Source organism: Silene latifolia, chromosome 10 (assembly GCF_048544455.1).
Source record: "Silene latifolia isolate original U9 population chromosome 10, ASM4854445v1, whole genome shotgun sequence".
NCBI classification, from domain to species: domain Eukaryota; kingdom Viridiplantae; phylum Streptophyta; class Magnoliopsida; order Caryophyllales; family Caryophyllaceae; genus Silene; species Silene latifolia.
Genome location: NC_133535.1, coordinates 145,283,594 through 145,304,266, shown reverse-complemented (window position 1 = coordinate 145,304,266; position 20,673 = coordinate 145,283,594). Strand labels below are relative to the sequence as shown.

General features: G+C 35.8%; 1 protein-coding gene across 1 annotated transcript; it reads left to right on the top strand.

Moving 5' to 3' along the window:
* The first annotated feature begins 15,078 nt into the window (after window positions 1-15,078).
* Window positions 15,079-18,465, top strand: LOC141608421 (2-alkenal reductase (NADP(+)-dependent)-like). The gene is made up of 4 exons (XM_074427778.1): window positions 15,079-15,089; window positions 15,248-15,353; window positions 17,278-17,360; window positions 18,087-18,465. The coding sequence occupies exons 1-4, from the start codon at window positions 15,079-15,081 to the stop codon at window positions 18,463-18,465; spliced, it is 579 nt and encodes a 192-aa protein (XP_074283879.1).
* Window positions 18,466-20,673: the final 2,208 nt, after the last annotated feature.

Here is a 20,673-nt window from a genome sequence, read left to right as displayed (position 1 = left end):
TACTTGGCCCGACGGGAACTACCCTAAGGACGAGACGATGGTTCACGGAGGCCTTAACCTCCAACCGGACTACTTCTCCGCTCCCATTTTCCCCCTAGGCCCGAGTATCAACCGGAGGGGCGTGACGCCCATTGGGTGGGGGGCATACGCCCTTATTTTATGAGTGACGTGGGTGCTTTGGGGTCCGATGGCGCATTTATGGGAGATGCTTCTACGGGAGGTGATGGCGGTGTGATGATGATGACCGGGGACTTCACGGGAGTTCTCATGGGCGGCGGTAGTGGAGGTGACCTTACCTTCAACCCCGATGACTTGATTCAAGGCTCCGAGTATGGTACCGGAGAGAATGATGATGATGAAGATGATGATGAAATGGACTCCTAGTCCCGAGGGGCCGAGTTGGTGGCCCAACCTCCTCCCTAATCAATCCAAAATGACAAGTATGATCTCTCCCTTAATCTAAATTTTCTCATTCATGTTTAATTTCTCGCATGCATTTAGTTAGAAATTCACATAGTTGTTGCATTCATCTAGGATTGCATTAGCTTTCAAATTTGTAATATATTGTCACATTTAGACATTGCATTCATTTAGTATACCTTGCATTGTAATTTAAATATTGCGTATAGAATAGTCCATGCATTGCATTCTTATTTTTAAAATCACAAAAAAATTGAAAAAATGACAAAAATCAACAAAAACATGTTCTATTATTTCTCTAAATTCCCTCCCATGTCTATAAATAAGTGTGGGGAGGGCCTAAAAAAAAACCAAAAAACATGCATTTCCATTTTTAATTTCCTCCACACATTTATTTCCATTTGGAACTCATGTAAATAAATAAGTGTGGGGAGAAAATTCATATATTGAAAAACACCAAAAATATGTCCTTTTAATTTTCAAAAACAAAAATACCAAAAATATGTTATTTTTATTTTCAAAAAATCAAAAATGCAAAAATATGTTCTTTTCTTTTTCTTATTCACTCCCTATGCTTTTGTCCATTGAGGACAATGTACATCTCAAGTGTGGGGAGGGAAATATCCACTCTTGTGAATATTTGTTTATATTTGTAAATACTTGTAAATTTGATAAAAACTCAAAAAATGCCTAAAAATTGAAAAAATTTCAAAATAATCACAAAAACATTGCATTGTATATATATGTTGTTTGTTGGCTAACCTTTGGCATAGGCATCAACCACTTGAGACAAAAAGGAGACTAGAAGACCGCTTGGTATACACGTTCCTATCTCTTTCTCCTTTTCCATTCTCTCTCTTTTTATATTGTTGTACAATATGGAGGAGGACGGGTTTTTGTGCCTTGGATGTTCCTTTGGGGAACTGTTGGATTATTGGTGATTGATGTGCTGTTTGGTTTAGTTGACTTGTTGCATGTTTATATCCTTGTTATGTTCAATTCTCGCATGCATATGTTCTTGTATATACATGTTTTTCAATTTGAAGTCTTGCATCCGTTTGTAAATAAGTGTTTTGCATGAACATGGTCTAGGAAGGGAACCAAGTACCCCCATTATGAGCTATGTGTCCAATTGTGCCTTTCCCCTCCCCGTGACTCGCACCCGTGACCTCTTAGTTAGCCGAGGGAGGCGGGCTTGACCAATGAGTTTAGACCGATCTTGTGAGACCTAGGGCCGTAGACTAGACCTTAGGCTCGACTTAGCTACTCAAAAGAAAAAGTGGAGCCTCCTAGGGTCGGTACATTCATACCCCGCCCTCATCTAGGTTTGAGAGTAGGTCTCCTCGCGAGGCGTGTCACATCAAGACGCATAAGTGTGTCATTTCGTCCTTAGATTGTGAAATTGCATTATATTTTTGAGCACATGATATGAAGCAAAAATCCGTTTACATATGAACCTCACATAGCCAAATAGCCTTGTTTTTTCCCCTCCATTATCTCCCTTTTTTATTCACCCCTTTGAGCTTTAGCCTTTCCATTTGGCAACCCACCAAAATAGCTACATTCCATAACCACCCTTCCTTAATCAAGAATTGATCGGTTTTGTAGTTGTGTTGTAGGAGGTGATTTGGGTCATGATGGTGGATAGTATACATGTCCACTCGGGTCAGAAGCTTGGTGTTTTCGGCATTGTAAATAAATAAGAGGTTTTGAAAAAGAAATGAAAAAAAAAAAAAATAGAAAAGTGAAAAAAGTCATGAAAAAACCAAAAAAAAAAATGACTCATGCGTGTTGTATATAAGTTGTTAAGAAAAGAAAAAGGCAAGCAACACCCCTCCTCATCATTAAACGGGGTAGAAAAAGCCGCTGCTAAATAAAGGGGCAATTTGATGTTTTTCCAAAATGAGTCGGGTTTACACAGTTTTTGCATGGCTTGGGAAACCGAGCCTTTGTTACGGTGTAGACGTTACCATTTGTTAAAATAAGAGGAGTACTTTTGAGTTTTTCCAATTTGAGTTGGGTTTATGCAATTTTTGCATAGTTTTGGTGATCCATGCTATGTTAGAGCATAGACGTGTCTCATGTGTTGCAATAATAAATGGGTTACGATGTGTCGGCAATTCTTGATTTGAACTCCACATATCCAAATGGTGCTTGCACCAATCCCGTTTCGACCTACTCCCTAGCCCCATTACAACCCTTGTTTCATATTGTGTGCATTTTACCATTGTTTCCATTTCATTGGACGTAGGATGGTCTTACACATTAGATTGCGGGCACGTTTTCGCTAGTCGAGTTAGGAGAGTGATTTCGGTTTATTTATCACAAAAATCACCATATTCTTTCAATGAGTGACGAGTGAAAACCGTGAGGATGTCGTTGCCTAGGTCCCCTTGGTCATGGGTTTTTGGGTTGAATCTCGTGTCGGTTTAGTAATTCTCGGGGGACTTGCCTACTTCCCCTTACCCCGCTCTTGAATTTGTTTCTTGAGCATGGGTCACACTAGGGTTGCTTGAGCCATGCTTAGGGGGTTGGCACCTCCGTTGGAACTTCTGAGACGGTACTCCCGACAAAGACCGTGTTTTGTTGTTTGAAAAATCTGGCCACTTAGATGAGGAAAGTGGACCATTTTGTTAGATACATTCTATTGTTTGATTACGTGCTTTCATGATAGATGCATCACAATTTTGTAGCAAGACCCAACTTGACATGCAATAGGGCACTCTTCCCTCATGGGTGTCGAATTGTGAGTTGAAGGGGCGTTGAGTGCGCTAATACTCATTCGGCTATTATTTTAGAATAATTGAGTGATGCTTATATTGTGCACGCACTCTCAATGGTAACTATGGTTGTCTCTTGTGCATTGCCTTTGGACTTACTCGAGGACGAGTAAGGCTTTAGTGTGGGGAGGTTTGATATGTGATTATCTTACACCTTTTTACTTCCCATTCCCAATGCGTTTCAACCTCCTTAGCAAGGTTTTAGCTCCCTTTCGCTCATCTTTTGCCCTTTTCTTCCATGTACCGCTATATTACGGTTCCCCGTGATATTTTGCATGGAATTAGCCTTGAAAAAGGGAAGACGGAATGAAACCCGAGTGAAAGGCTAACCCGTGTTAGCTTGAGAAGAAAAAGAGGTGAAGAATGCTGAGAAGAGTGTTCTGCCGGCAGACCGGCAGCCGGTCTGGCCACCGGCAGAACACACTCCCCACAATGCCAAGAAAATGGAGGAAAAATGCGGAAGGCTGTGTTCTGTCGGTAGGCCGGTAGCCGGTCCACCGGTAAAACACAGCAGCTAGAGTTGAATTGGAATTAGAGGAGAAAAAGAAGTTTGGCCTCGCTACCGGTAGGAGAACCGGTAGCCGGTCCACCGGTAGAACACAACATTATGAAGGATTTGAAGACTTTGAAGACTGTGTTCTGCCGGCAGGCCGGCAGCCGGTCCACCGGTAGAACACACTTGCCAGGTATTTTCCAAACTTCAAGTTTATTTGACCTTGCTGCCGGTAGGCGCACCGGCAGCCGGTCCACCTGCAGAACGCAACATCTGACGGATTTTGGGCTTTTCTCCTCTTTTCTTCTTAATCTTATGAAAGACTATAAATACCCCCTCCTTTAACGATTTGTACACACAACCCTAGACCTAAATTAATTTCCTCTTCCAAGTTTGAATCTTGTTAATTACATTGCTAATCTTTCCTTAATTAGAACAAGTTCTTCAATTATTTAGTAGTAGAAATTGGGTTGTAAGAAGATTGAAGGTTCCTCCTTCCTTATTGTTCAATCCAAATTCCTTTCTTGCTATTGAGTTGGTATTATTTCTCTTCCTAATTTCATTAGTTTACATTTGCTTTTCTATTAAGTTTTGTTTGATTTTTTATGTTTAATTTCCATCCTTGTTGTTTGATTGTTGTTATTTTCACTCTTGTTCATCTTTCCTTTGTTCATCCTTGTTATTTACACCCAAAGATTGAGTCTTTGATCTCCTTGTGTTAAAGATTGAGTCTTTGAGTTGCTTTTGTTAAAGATTGTGTCTTTTATTTTAATCATCCTCATTATTAGTTTAAATTATCTTTCTTCATAATTGTTGTTGGATTGTTGCATGTTTAGAATTAGAATTTATCCCCCCATTATGTTTATGCTTAAAGCCTCCATCTTTATTGTTTCTCTTGCCTTTAGAAATATGATTAGTGAGTAGTCTTCCACTAGGACTCGGTTTGACCCGGTATGGGTAATTTCACTAATTAATTCTCATTTAGGCTAATTTGTTGGAGGAAATCGGTGAGGGTAGCTTAGAGGAATGGATTGTTTATGGATTGGGTTTGGGTAGTGTCAATTTGTGACCCTTGTCCACCAACGAGAGTTGGTTAGGTTGGAAATTGGGTACCCGGAACTTGACCCTATTGCTAACCTCGGTTGAGACCGAAAGGGAGAACCGGATGAGGGTACCTCTAAGTTAGCGTTTGAAATCGACCCTCGAAAGAGGGAGTGGGATGACCCGGAGTTTGATGGGGGCTTAATGACCTTAGCTAATGCTAGACTACCTTGAGAATTACATGTGTTTTCGGGTTGTTGGGCTTTAGACTTGGGATACCGACTTTCGAACCCGAGAGGGGGGTTAGTTGGGGTAGTTAGTGTCCTATTGCGAACCCGAGAGGGAGGTTCTAGGCGATTTAGAGCCATCTCTCCCTTACCTTTCTACTCCTTAAGATTAGCCGAGGGAATTAGCATGTGGAATTACGTATATTCGTGGGAGAACCGAGTTCTAGCCTTTCCTATTATTTAATCAACTCATAATCCTTTTTAGCTTGTTCTTTGCTTGTTTCTTTGTCTAGTTTATTAGCCTTTCAATTTGCTAGTTTAGTGCTAGATCGTTACCATCTCTCAATTTTAGTTTGACTTAGCTAAGCTCGTGAATTAGAACGATTAGTAGTGTACCTACTCCTTGTAGGATCGACCTCTAAAGTGTGCAACGACAAATCGTGCACTTGCGAGGTATAGCTTGATACCATCAGAAATCATGAGTATTTATACTTGACAAAGTCGGTATCTGGATCAAATTTTGTGATATATAAGATAGATTTTGTGATTAAAATATGGAAAGAGATTGAATTCGAGATGGAGTTTCCATCTCGTTCGTCGTTGGTTGTGTTTCCAGTAGTTTATTTGTTTCTTGTCTCCTGCATCTTTGTTATTGGCTTTTGATTCTCTAGCGTTGCTCATATGTTTTCCGTATTATCCAATTGTCAAGTTGCCCATCTCCCACTTGGGCTTTATTCTGCCCACGTACTTTATTTATATTCGATCCATAAATTGCACAAGAGCTCCGGATTTCCTCGGGTGTTGTTATCTTGTATACCAAAACACACTAAGTGAGCCCATTTACATTTAAAATAATAATAACAGTAATTAAATCTGAAACTAACAAATATATAATAATTTTAGCTAAAATAATGCGAAAGACGACACTACCAATATACGGATATGGGATAAAAACATATATAATTATGGGCTCATCAAATTCCCCCACACTTAGCTTATTGTCGCCCTCGACAATGACAAAACAAGAGCTATGAACAATCATCCACCTCGAATATTTTAGACTTAACCAAACAAGTTTATCGACGACAAACTAAAATATTTTTTAGAAATCATATTGTCCAAGTTAGTGAGTCAATGGAAAAGATTTGTAGTTAGATTAGAAAGTAACATATTCCAAATTTTCCCTCTACTTCAAACTATACAGTCAACTAATTAGCCAACATAAGTATTTTAAACCGCTTCTAAATTATAATGATAAATAAATGCAATTGCAATACACTCGGTCCAACTATCTTCGTGCGCATGTGCAAGTGTATTGACTCGTAGAGGAATGGCTCAGCAATTTAAGGTCCTAGGGAAAGGGGATTTACTTTCTATACATTGTACGAGGATCGTTCTCCCGAGCATTCAAGTGTATCCGTCATACCTCAATTAACTTACCACCATCCACAACTACATCATATTGTCCACGTTTTTTCTTTCATTCATCTTTTTTCTCATTTTTTCATGTTTTCTTCCTTCTGTTTTGACTTTTTTTTCTCTTTTTTTTTTTTCAATTTTTTCTCAATTTTTTTTCTTTCTTTTGAATCTCCACCATGTAGTAAACTAGGGGTCGAACACAAGGAGACGGGAATTGCGTTATGAAATGCTATGAATAGAATTCTATCAAGGTCGATTACGATTGGTTTGTTTGATTGGTTTGAATACTTATAAGTAAAATGATGCAAACTATATATTATAAAAGAGTCCTAGAGAACTCTCGTTATAAAAGATGTTCATGTTAAACTCGGAATAAATAACATTGTTAATTGTTTACGTCTTATGATAACCACCTCGCGGCCTTATTGTCAACCATAGGTCGGGTCCTAGAGAACTCTCGTTATGACTAGGTCGTCCTACTAACACATGCTTAGTCTAATTCGATTCCGTGCCTCTCAACTTATAGAATGAATTAACAAACTTAATCAATGATTATGGTCACTAAACAATGATTAATCAAAACATTTCAAACATATGATAGAGACAATTAAACAATATTATGTCATCCTGATTTAACATTTACAAATATTAATCATGCATGGCTTTCCTATTCCCCAGACAAATGAAACTACTCACTCGTGATGGAGATAAAAAACTAATATTGTATGAAATAATAAACATGATAATAAGAATATAACTAAATGAAATATTATATATTATGAATAAACTAAATATTTAAAACACATGAAATAAGTGAATTTGCTAAGATAGGTAATGTAAATAGAAATGCTAATAATAAACTAGTGATGATAACAACTTGATAATAATATGAAATAACAAACTAATATGAAATGCTAATAATAACTAAAATGTAAATTATAAAACAACGATAATGGAAAATACAAAGACGAAATAAACTAAAATCGAAATTACCGAATAAAGAACTTGGAACTTGAGCAATGAGAACACAATATGAAACCCAAATAAACTTGAAAGGAAAGATTGTATTACTTAGAACCAAATGCTTAACTTGAATTGTTCAACAAATGAAATGCTTGACAAAATGTAAACTAATGAAAACTAGAGAGAATTTGTGCTTAAGGCTATATGAAAGGTGTAAGAGAGTGTAAAAAGATATCCTACAATGACGGATTAAGGCCCCTATTTATAGTGAAATAGAGGCATAACGTAAAGTCCATAGAACAAACTAGCCCCGATCGGGGCCTGGCCACCCCGATCGGGGTCGTGGATATCCGGCTATTTTTCCTTATTCTTGATTAATTGCTCCAAGGAATCCAATGTATGCATCTTAAGTCATCTTTAATACTCCGGTTAAATGTGATATTAGCACCCAAAGAGCATCCTAAGCTTGCTCTAATTGACTTGGTTTTTGGACTTCCTTTTGGGCTTGACTTTCATTTCTTCACTTATTCATCAACCCAAGCTCCATGCTTCTTACTCGGGTTTGGAAATTACCAAAATACCCTTCCGCGGTCATGCTTAGTCTTGTTAGCCTCGTGAACTCGTGCGCTTGCTAATTTGACGGGAAAAGCTACTAAAAGTTTAATTTCCTACCAAACACAATGAAAACAAGCAAACACAACTAGAACACGGAATTAGCTCACATAATCACTAAAATTAGTGCAAGACACATCATTCCTGCTTACACTCCGTCAATTCTCCCTTTAATTGATGCACCCTTGGTGCATTTCCGGCAGAATAGCGATCTTTCAACTCCTCCCATACTTCTAAAACGGTCGATTCAAATGCAATTCTCGGATGTAATTTTGGGTCAATTACATTCCACAACTATGCCTTTAACATGGCGTTACACTGCCGCCAAACTACTGCCTCAACATCTTCTCCGTCAACATCTGATGGTCTTTTAACCTTCCTTCAACAAAGACCAACTTATTCTTTGCGTCCAAACCATTCTTGACTGCGGCGGCCCATAAATCGTAATTGTTGCCATTGAAAATAATTTGTGCAAGTGATAAGTTAGGATTATCAGATGGGTGAAGATAAAGGGGGAACTTGGGGGAATGTTTTTGGGTTTCTTGCTTTTGTCGTCGTCTCGTGGCATTGTATTTCCTGTTTTGATTGTTATTTTTTTTTTTTTTTTTTGTGAAACGTAGCTCACGATACCATGAAGAAACGTGAGAGACAGAAGAATATGTTGAAGATTAATTTTCTGATGTCTTCCAAGAATTACAAGCAAGGTATATATACACATATTACTTCCTCTGGTCTATAATTTTCTTCCCGTTTCTCTAATATGTGAGGAGTATTATAATGAAATGAGAAGAAAACAGCAAGCCGGAGGGAGTACAATCTAAACGTATCTTCTAATAATCAGGCAACTAATCTTGACAAATAAGGCTAACGATATATACAATATATTGCCTACTTACAATACACGATTCACCATATTATACTGAATAATATCGAATATGTGATGATACTATCAATATAATTTCCATATGATCTTAATTACTGTTGATCGAGGTGTTGGAGATCGCTTGAAACGCAGAGAGAGATAGCAAGAAGAATAAAACAATAATATCAAGGGCTAAGCACATTTATCTAGTTGTCAAAAATGGTGTAGAGCTAATCAAACTCCTCGGGTTAAATTAATCACAATTGCTAGCATCCGGCATCCGCATTCTACTTAACATTCAAATCTCTTTTCTCTACAAGAAAGCCAGTAAATATGCTGCGAGACAGGCAAGATCGGTACCGTTTCTCAGGAGTATTTTTTATTGTTATATGTTGAAATGAGGAATGGCATGTTGTTTTGCATTACTTTAGTGTATGCTCATGTTAGGAGTGTATTTTGTGGGTTCATGTTATTATAAAGATTACTAATACTAAGTAAAAGATAAATTGGTCTTTTTTGTTAGAAAAGAAGATCTATACAGAGTAATTTTTATCTCTCGTAAAGTCGTAATGTTGATCTTGTAATCCATTGTATTTGCATATATCTAATGGAAGTCAACAAATGATCAAAACGATTGATTCTAACCACGGCACAAATTCAAAGATATCGTAATTGATCTCTAGTAATGGTGTATTTCTCATGCAAACTACTTGGCCATTAACTCATTTATAAAGTTAAGTAGTCAATCATTTGCAAGTTTTTTTGCAGCTAAATGCATACGTCAAAAAAGTTTGAGGAGTTTTTTGTTTGAGATTATTGATGATCCAAATTAATAATCCAAATGTAAACATAAATTTAGAGGATCTTGATTGCAGTGATAATTACAGATGAATACTTACGTGGAGTAGTCATTAGATCTGATAAGGAGATTCCTTGAAATCAACAAGAAGATAAAAAAAACTCCAATCTTTTGCCTTCTCCTGCCTTCCTTATTCTCTAATTCTCTTCTTGTGTGTTTCTCTTAATGAATATGAATTAGGTTAAAACCACAAACAGTGTAGAAATTTTTTTTTATTATATAGGTGGCAGGAGGGGCATAATTAGATAAGTGGGCCTAATATGTTAATGGCTTGTAAACATTAACCGTAATCCACTTAGTCTATTACTCCGACTAAAAACCCGAAACATCATATTAGCTATTATCTATTAGAGTGACTGACGTCAGTAATTGGGTCCACATAATAGAGAATTAATATGATAATTCTTACACCAAATAGATATTCTCACTTCTTAATTTTTTGTGATACAGTATTTCCACAGCTGTTGAAATTGACAATCACAATTAACAAATAATGGTTTTCCCCCATATTTGTGCAATATACAGAATACCACAAAAACGCAGTTGGAACAATATTTGAAGTGTAACATTTGCTGACTAAAGACGTCAAATGAGACGGAAACCCCCGGAGATGTACTTGGTCATATGCTTGAAAGTCTAGGATTATTGATAAGAAAGACATGAGTTTAATAAGTCGTTGGGTGATGTTGTTATGGGCAATTTAGAATGAGAGGAACGAAATCTTTCATGGAGTAGCCTCAGCTAGAACTCCGGCTGAAATTGTCGACTACGCTACCAGGTGTCACACATTTTTCTTGGAGTGCGCAACCAAGAACTTTGGGACGAGGTGCGAGGAAGGATAAAACGGAAGCTAATACTCGTGCTTGGGCGGGTCCTCTTGAAGGGTCTTGGAAAATTAGTGTAGATGCTGCGATTTTTGAAGGAATTGAGAGCGAGTTAGGCATAGTTATTTGCGCTCATGAAGGGAGTGTTGGTCGAGCTGTTGTCCAGCAAGTCCGATACCAATGGAGTGTTGAGATAGCTGAAGTGGAAGTAGTAGCTTTGGTGTTAGCAATGACGCATCAGATGGGAGCTCGATCGGTCATACTTGAGTCTGACTCCCTGAATATCATATCTATTCTTAAATCCAAGAAAATTCCTTTAAGCTACTTAGGTAATGTCGTTAAATAGGCTTTGGAGTTGAGTAGTAAGTTCGATTGTATTTTCTTTAATTTTGTTAGAAGAAGCGGTAACAAGGCTGCTCATCATGGTATGACCCACTACATGTTCGTTAGTTTCTCAACCCGGGTTTGGGTGGATATGTGCCTTGATGCAATTGTTGATGTAGTTGCTTCCGACTTTGTTTCAGATTACACAAATAAAAAATAAATTCCTTTCTTCCTTAAAAAAAATGTCTAGGAGTATTAACTAATTGCACTTTAACAAGATGACTAAGTGCCTACCAATAACTTACAAATATACTCCCTCTCTTCTTAGTTATAAAGAACTACATTTCCGAGCTCACAATATAATTAACTAATGCGAAGAAACTATAGAACTCTAATAGTTGGAATTTACGACCCTTGAAATTAAGAACAAGAAAAACTTTTTTGATGATCAACATAAACAAACCATCACAAGTGACGCATATGTACCAACCATAAAAAAAACCCGTGAATTTCACGAAGTAGAACTAGTTATAAATGAAGAGGAAGAGAAGTAAACTCCCTGTAGAGTTAATTTAATTTAATTTAATTTAATTTATTTTCTTTTTTTTTAAGAAAAAAATGTTTAGTGTAGATGGTAAATGTCATGTTGGATTACAAATAAGTATAGGAAGTGACGTGACTTTTTCTTAATGTTAGGTGGCATTTAGTTGATGTCTACGTGTCATTTTCTTAAATTCTCCTTTAATAAGATTGTATAGATAGATAGATTAGAAAAATAAAACATCTTTGTTAAAAATGTGGAAAATCATAAAAAATAGAAAACAACTAGTTATTTTTATTTCTTATTTTTTATAAAGACGATAAATATGTAACATAATACAAAGAGAAGTGAAATTCGGACCTACAATCATCGAATATTGTTAAATAAAATTTTATACTAACTGGTTTTAAATTATCGAGTCAAGTTAATTGATATTGACTAATACTCCATACGGTAGCCATGATTGGTGAGGGATTATTATTTTGAGTTTCCAGCCATAGTCACTAAACATTGCTGACCAGCCGATGATTCCTTTCTGGATGTCATCTTTTATTCTATTCACTTGTTTATTACAGAGTAATTAGTTATTAACGTGCTATACTTTTAAAATACTACTCCATAAATATACAATTACAGTTCCAGGCCATAAACTAGTCAAACACTCCAACTATTTATCAAACATGCATTTTTATAAACTTGATTGTAGTATATATATAGTAGTCAACTAGCCAATTTAATTAACTACTCTAACTAACTCTACTGTTAAGTGTTAACTATAGTTAGGCCATAACTAACTCAGCCTAACTATACCTTAATTAACAAACTACTCCATATTAAGTTTAGGGGTATCTAATTCTGTCGAGTTAAAAGGTCTAAAAGAAAGGAGACTAACTTGATCAAGTTCAATGACTATTATTATTCCATCTTTCAAGAAACTCCGTGTTTCAGTTTTAGTTAGTTCCGCTTGTAATTTTAGCTCGGTTAGTTGGATTTCTAGTAGTTTAAGGGTATCTAATTCCCCTATGTTTGTATTGTAATTTTTTTTTTTTAATGTAATCAAATACTATGTATCTCGCTCCTTTTTATAGGTTTTGACTTTAGACCTAGTTTTTCTTCAAAAGAGGCCAAATAATGGGAAGGGAGATTCAAATATGCAACCTATTCCCCACGGTACATATATCTTGATTATTAGGCAAAAAACTTTCAATAGGTTTAATTAGGCCATATTGAGTAAATATTACACGATAAATCGAGGTTTGAGTAGTAGTAAGCCCGGTCAAGTCAACTACGATTATTAATGTAATTAATAATATGGATTCAATGATTATCAATCTACAATCTTGGGATCGGGAATATGAAATACTTTTTTTTTTAAACACGGGGAGACTCGTAGTCGCTAAATTTGATATGCAGGTATAAGTAATAGCATGCAAACCACATATACCAATATGAAACGTTAATGCATGATATTATTCATATGCATGTGATTATCCTTACTCTATTCACTTGCTTATTAGTGTGACACCCCCAAAGAAGCTATTAATATTCATACAAGTACATTCCCAAACCATAAACTAATCACACACTCAATCTATAAAGTCAAGTATTCAACCTTGTAATTAACATCAAACAAAACAAACACATTAAAAAAAAACAAGGTCACCCACAAACAATCAATCTTAACAATGGCACTACATTTTAATCAAGCATTCATGCTAAGAAAACCAACAATGGCATCAAGTGAAGAAGTTAGGAACAAACAAGTAGTGTTGAAGAAGTACGTTGTCGGGTTTCCGAAAGAGTCCGATATGGAATTTCGAAATTCCAAAATTAGCCTCAAACTTCCTAATGATTCAAATGAAAGTAGCATTCTTCTTAAGAATCTCTACTTGTCTTGTGACCCGTACATGAGAAATCGCATGTCCGAGCCTGATCGTCCCTCTTATATTGAATCATTTACCCCTGGAGCGGTATATATTTATTACTCCGTATATTTTTCGTATGTTATACATACTTGTTCATATTATTTAGTTAAGGAACTCGATCATACGTACTTAATTATTTTAGAGCTAACGGATAAATAATCGGAATTATTGTTGAATACTTGCAGACAATTACGGGTTATGGAGTGTCGAAAGTTGTGGAATCGGTTAATCCAAATTACAAGAAGGGTGACTTGATATGGGGACTTACGGGATGGGAAGAGTACTCTCTAATCACCTCAAAGCAGGACACAGAAACGTTTATCAAAATTGAGGATACAGATGTTCCACTTTCCTACTATACTGGAATTCTTGGTAAACTTCTTTATTTTTTAATTATCTCGGGATATAATAAGTAATCTGTATTATCCGAGTGGTGACATGTAACAAATGATATGTAGCCATGTAGGGTTTAATGGCCTTTTATATCGGAACTTGTTAGAGGTGGCAATCAGTTAATCGGGTCGTATCAAGGTTTGGTCATAGCGGGTCAACATACCCTTTCTAGTCTAGTCGGGTTTGATTAAAGTTGTATGGGGTTGTGTCATTTCAAGTCAACTGGTGTGATGGGTTGGATTTGAGGTTGGGTTCGGTCATTATTGTACCTAGTTACTTTACCGCATAACTTTTTTTTTTAACCAATAAGTTTAGTTTTTGACCATTAGTTGATTTAGTTACTTTATTATTAAGTTACGTATCAAGCTAACACTTAATAGATTATACCAACAGGTGTATTATAACTGATGGTTTAAAATCCGAGCTCTATACTAAAATTTTCGAGTTTTGTTTTAAAGAATTTGAGCGATGTTGTAAAGTTTCTGAACTCACACATTTAACCATAAAAAAACAAACTTTTAAAAGATCAGAAAAGTTAGACATAAGCTCGGATAAATGTATAGTGGTTGTACAATGCTCATTATACAACTAGAGGCATAGTAGTATTTGTGTCAAGCTAAACACAAAAAGTCGCTTTTATTTGGATCAATATTAAACTAAATAATTGTCCGATCATCAATTTTAACGGATCAATATCGGAGTTGGTTCATATCGAATCATGCTGGGTTCGGGTTATTGATCATCAAATCGTATTGGGTTTCCGGGTCACAAACGGGTCGGGCCGGGTTGGTATTGGGTTGCTACATTGTTGTAGGGGTGAGCAAGTTTAGGTCCGGACCGGCAAAATAGACAGGACCAGACCATTTGGTTTGGACCGAATCCGGATTGAATTCTTTTAGGACCGATCCCGATCCTTATTTTTTGAAGTTTCTGTTTTTGGTCCGGTCCAACACCGGTTATTTTAGGTCCGAACCGATCCGGATGGACCAAAATATATGGTCCATGGTTCAACTTAATTAATAGTTCAAATACCTATTTTATAACAATTATTTAAATTAATCAATAGTTCAAATACCTATTTTATATGATTTCGGGAATTTTAAATTCAACAATCACATACTGATCCTTATATATCAAACTTTTCAGTCCATTTCGGTCAAAAACCGGACTGAACTGAAAAATTCGGATTTGGCCAGGTTCAGTACCGAAACTTTTAGGTCCGGTCTTCGCTCCACTAAATTTATTTTTTCGGTTTTTGATTCGATCCGGCATTGGACCGATGTTGCCATTTTTGTAGGCATGCATGGTTTGACTGCCTATGCTGGGTTGTATGAGATTGGGCTGCCCAAAAAGGGAGAGCGTGTGTTTGTATCGGCACAAATTCTTATTGAAGACATGACATATCCGTCACAAGCTGAAGACGGATACCATTTTACCTCACAATGTACCCACTTTTTCTCTCTCTGCAACACTATTCGTGTGGTCCCCTTTCTCCACTAACCCATTTTGTTACCATTTTATCTCACAAAATATCCGTCACAAATGGTAACCCGTCACAAGGGAGACCAATTGTTGTATCGGCTGCATCCGGGGCAGTCGGTCAACTTGTTGGACAATTTGCTAAACAGGCTGGTTGCTATGTTGTGGGAAGCGCAGGTACCCAAGAAAAGGTACGCTACTTTACATTTCTCATCTTTCACTCTATGGTAGTATGGTATGGTTTGACTTCTCATAAGAAATTTGAGATGGTTTTGGCCATGTTTGGTAAATAGCGGATTATTTTCAGTATAAGTAAATTGTAACGGCAGATTATAAATGATAGATTTTAACAGAAGGTTTGACTAGTATATTATAATCGGAATTACTTTTTCACACACGGATTTTACTCTTTCACATACATTTTGTCATTAGTTTTCCATTTAGTGCCCCTCTAATCTCAAACATAGCCAAATTAACCTTTTCTTCAATCTTTTTTCCTAAAAAATGAAATCTAATTACTCAGAAACATTAATAATGGATCTTAATCCCATACAAGCTTTCATCAATTCTGAATTGTTCAACTATCTAAACCTTAAAATACCTTTTTCTTAAGTAACAAAATTTGAAAGCAAAATTATTTAGAGTGCCACGATGAAGACGGCAAGGAGATGTAAAGATTATTGATATTGTTGTTGAATAATCTGAAAAATTCAAGTATGTTTGAGAAATACAAGCCTTATTATGTGCGACAAATGAATGGCGGCTGACAAATGAGAAACAAATGCTAACATATGTTTTACGATTTCATCAATAATCCTCATTGAAATACGGTCTCAGGTCTGAACGGGTTTTTCCGGGTTTGAACGGTGCCCTGGTGGTCTGGTGGGTTGGCAGGAGCAAGGGAGGGGATGTCAGTGGGTGGGTACGGCGGAGGAGTGAGAGGACTGTGGAGGGAGGGGGAGGGTGGTTGTTGATGGTTGGGTGGGTGAGTCGTATTGGGTTTTTTGGGAGAAAAAAATGACAAGGATAAAATCGTAAAAATCGTATGTGAAAGAGTAAAATTCGTATGTGAAAAAGCACGTTCCATTATAATTAGCAAAATTAATTTGAGTGTTTGGTACCTGACAGATTGCGATTAGTAGATTGTTAGTTTTCTTTGTAAAAAATTTCCTAGTTTAGAATGTGCTAACCAATATGCTGGGGTAAGTAGCATATTGTAAAACAGCATATTGACCAAATATGTTGTTTCAATATGTTGTTTACCAAACACTAAAATTAGCATATTGACTGGTCAAATATGCTAAAACTCTTGAATATGCTAAAACTTGGCCAATATGCCATTTACCAAACCCATATTGACCCAAATTGACTTCTATCCATTAGTATGTCTTCGGTTTTTCGGAGAAGGTTATCTTAACTGTCGACAGGTGATACTTTTGGTCAACACCAAATAATAATACAATTCAACTTACTTTTATTTATACATAAACAACGTAGTAATTTGAAGACCGTAGTTTCTCTATTTATGTTTATTCTTCCCATTTAACATTTTGAAAGTTAAAATTTTATAACTTTGATCATGAATAAACTATAAAAATATATTCTCTCCGTCCTAGTAATTTGTTTACTTTTTATATTTTTTTTTTGAGAGTATTTTAATCAAAGGAAAACAAATAATTGAGACGTAAAAATAACATTTTATAACATGATATTTACATAGTTTACATTTGTTATAAACATTACATATGCCAAAACTATTTTCAACCAAGACTAATAGCTCCGTAATATATAACTGAATTAAATGATGCAAAGTGTTGTTTAGAAAATTGTCCATAAAGTAAATAGATGAACAATGTTAAATGAAGGGAGAAATTAAAAAAAACAATAGTAGTTGTAGTTGTTCGTCATTGTCTAAGAAAACAAAGTCAAGATCGGTCATTTAATTTTTATTTCGGGTTATAATTAGACAAGGTTGATCAATTGAAAAAAAAATGGATTCCCAAAAATGAACATAAGAGACCTTAAATAAAGGAATTGAAGAGTTTAAGTCAATTGGTAAGCGTTTAAATTGTTAATTGAAAATCGGATTTTCATTTCGGCTCACAATTGCCCTAGGTTGATCTATTGAAAAACAAATTTGGATTTGACGAGGCTTTCAATTACAAAGAAGAGGAAGATTTGGATGCGACATTAAGAAGGTGAGATTTTGTGTATCTTGCTCGCAACATTGGTGCTTATCATTGCTCTTTTTGGTTGAATATTACATATTGGCTCCTCAATCTACACAATAAAACCATTTGACACGGTATATAACGTTTTGAAAAGGTTCAGTGTAAGTATGTCATTTGTCTCGCATAGAAGTGTAATTGCCGATTCCAGCTCGAGCTTGGATGAGCTCGGTTTATCTTATATCCTTTTCATTTTCTCAATTGATATAAAAATAAAATAAAATACTACCTTAAAAGAAGATATAAAAATAATACTAAAATATATTCTTTATTCTTTGTACGTATATCATTTGAGTATAATAATTCTCACAATATTCAATCAATGGTGTGAATCAAGATAATGAGAGTAACACATATTATATATAAACACCACAATAAATATATTTTTAAATAAATGTGATTAAGAAAATATTAAAATTATGAGTAATAAGAGAAAAAAAATTAAAATTTAGGTCAAACAAGCTTCTGTTTCAAGTTATGTTAAGCTCGGGATTTGTATGGATTTGGTGAAGCTTGGGTTCAACAATGGTTAACCAAGCTTTGACTTAATCGTTTTCTTGAGCTCGATGAGCCAACTTAGATCATGTACAACCTTAGTCCGGCTTAGATCATAGTAATATTATTGAGAACTTATTTTCATGTGTTTGAACTCTTTTTTTCCCGGTTCTAGCAACTTGATTAGATTTGGTTGTGTAGGTATTTCCCTGAGGGTATTGACATTTATTTTGAGAATGTTGGAGGGAAGATGCTTGATTCTGTTTTGGTGAATATGAGAGATCACGGCCGCATTCCTCTGTGCGGATTGATCTCACTATATAATCTCGTCGAGGGTGAGGGTGTCCACAATCTATTTCAAGTGGTTACGAAACGGATTCGCATGGAAGGATTCTTGGTTTTCGATAACTTTCATCTTTATGAGAAGTACATGGAAATGATCTTGCCACACATTAAGGAGGGCAAAATTACTTATGTGGAAGACATTGTGGAAGGTTTAGAAAGTGCACCAGCTGCTTTGATTGGTCTTTTTTCTGGGAATAATGTTGGAAAAAAACTTGTTCTTGTTTCTCGTGAGTGACTTCTTAGGAAGTTTGTACTCTCCTGTCTCCATCATTTATGTGTTTTAACTAAAATACTTCTCACAAAAAATAAAAAAAGGCAAACAAATAATTGGGATAGAGAGAATAATCTTTGCACCGCATTTTCTTTTCTTATTTTTGTTTGTTTGGATTGCTGAATACTTTAAAATTCTTGTATGATAAAATTTAATGCTTTTGAATATGTTTTGAATACATTTTCATGTCTATGTATACCTCTTTTTAAAATTTCCTAAGAGACGGTCTTATGATACAATTATCATGAAATCATTGTACAATTCAAAGTAAAAGAGGTATCACAAGTAATAAAATAGCTACTAATCATAGATAAAATATAAAATGAAAATAGACACGAAACTAAACAACCTCTTTATGGACCATCAACTATAAAATGGTAACATAAAAATACATAAAAGAATACAAAAAATACGGAGTAATCTCATAATAACTTAGTGAAAAAAACTTCATTGATCACATTTTCTATCAAAGTCAAAGGTGATGTAACTTGTCAAAAAAAAAAAAAGGTGATGTAAAGAATATCATGGATCAGACCATGATATTTGGGCCACATTATCTTTGGATTAAAGTAGGGTTGAGCAAAAAAATCCGAACCGCTTTTAAAAACCGAAACCGAACCGTAAACCGTTTTAAGGAGCCCGAAAAAGCGGGTTTTTTTCGGTTCCGGTGCCCGAACCGAATTTTTAAGTGGAAAAGCGGTCCGGGTCCGGGTTGGGAAAATTCAAAGCGGAGACCGGTTTTTGAACCGGTTTAATTCCTTGAACATACATCAACTAAACAACCAATGTCATTCCTCAACCCTTATTTCCTCTCTGCCGCCTCTCATAACTCCTTTACTCTCCCAACAACAAAACAAAGTGAAGCTCTAGATCTACCATATTTCTTCAAGCTTTCATGTAGTCAGATTTGTATATTTGATTCTTTATATACCTTTATTCATTTATATTGTTTTATATATTTGATTCTTTATATACCTTTTACCTTTCATGTAGTCAGATTTGTATATCTGATTCTTTCATGTATTTATAAATTACTTTTTTATCACGTTTTTTCAATTTTTTGTCTTTTTATTGCATTTAGTTTGTTTTTAGTTGATGTGCATAGTTCATTTGGACTTGGTTTGTTTTTTTTAATTTCAACTTTTCATCTTTTTTATTGAATTTAAAATATAATTCGTTTTTAGCAATTCCTCATTATGCTCATTATAAAAGTGTCAGTACTTAGCTACTTGCAACTTCCAAAGACGAGATTTCGATTTTGGTTGTCCTCGCGTTTGAAGATGCATGAAGTCCTAAAAAATTTGCAGGGAAACAAACAGTGTGGAGAACACATTCAAGATTCTGAGTTTTTAGTATTTTTGAAACAGGAAAACAAAATGGAAAATAACCTTTGAAAACCGGGTTCAGAAAACCGGTTCGGTTAACCGGTTTTCATAACCGGTTTAAAAAATACTAAAAAACCGGGTCGGTTTCGGTTTGAAAAAATCAAGGTTTTTAAAATCGGGTACCGAACCGGTTTGTAAAACCGGATCGGGTACCCGGTTTTGCTCAACCCTAGATTAAAGGATGCCCATGCCCAGGAAAAACCGTGTTGGGTCATGTAGACTAAAGGACTTGGGGTTTGAACTTTCTACTTTCTAGATAAGACTATTATATTAGTTTAAAAATGGTTCTATAGAACAATTTGTGTTAATTGAGTGACGCTGACTTGGGTCATAACTAGATCAGACAAAAGCAACCCGACCTGATTGATCAAATTGAAAAGACTCATTCGAGATTTGAAATTGACCCGAATTACATTATCAGAATGTCACCCGAATCCTGAATTGACTCGATCCGACCCGACCGAAACCTGACCCGAACTTTCTTGACACATAACTGACCCGATCTGATCCGAAACCACCAAACCCGAAAATGAGCCGATAAAACATAACTCTATTGAACTGAAAAGACTTGAAATGACTTTTTCTCTCTTACTCATTTACCCGAAAATGATCCGCCCAAAACAACCCGACCCGCTTGACACGAAACAAACCCGACTAACAAACTCGAAACAGACCCGAAACGACTCTATCTGACCCGAATTAACCCGAAATCAATGAGAGACACGAATAGACCCGGCCCAACCCGACCTGGCCCTATCCAACCCTGACCTAATTGACCCGTTTACCA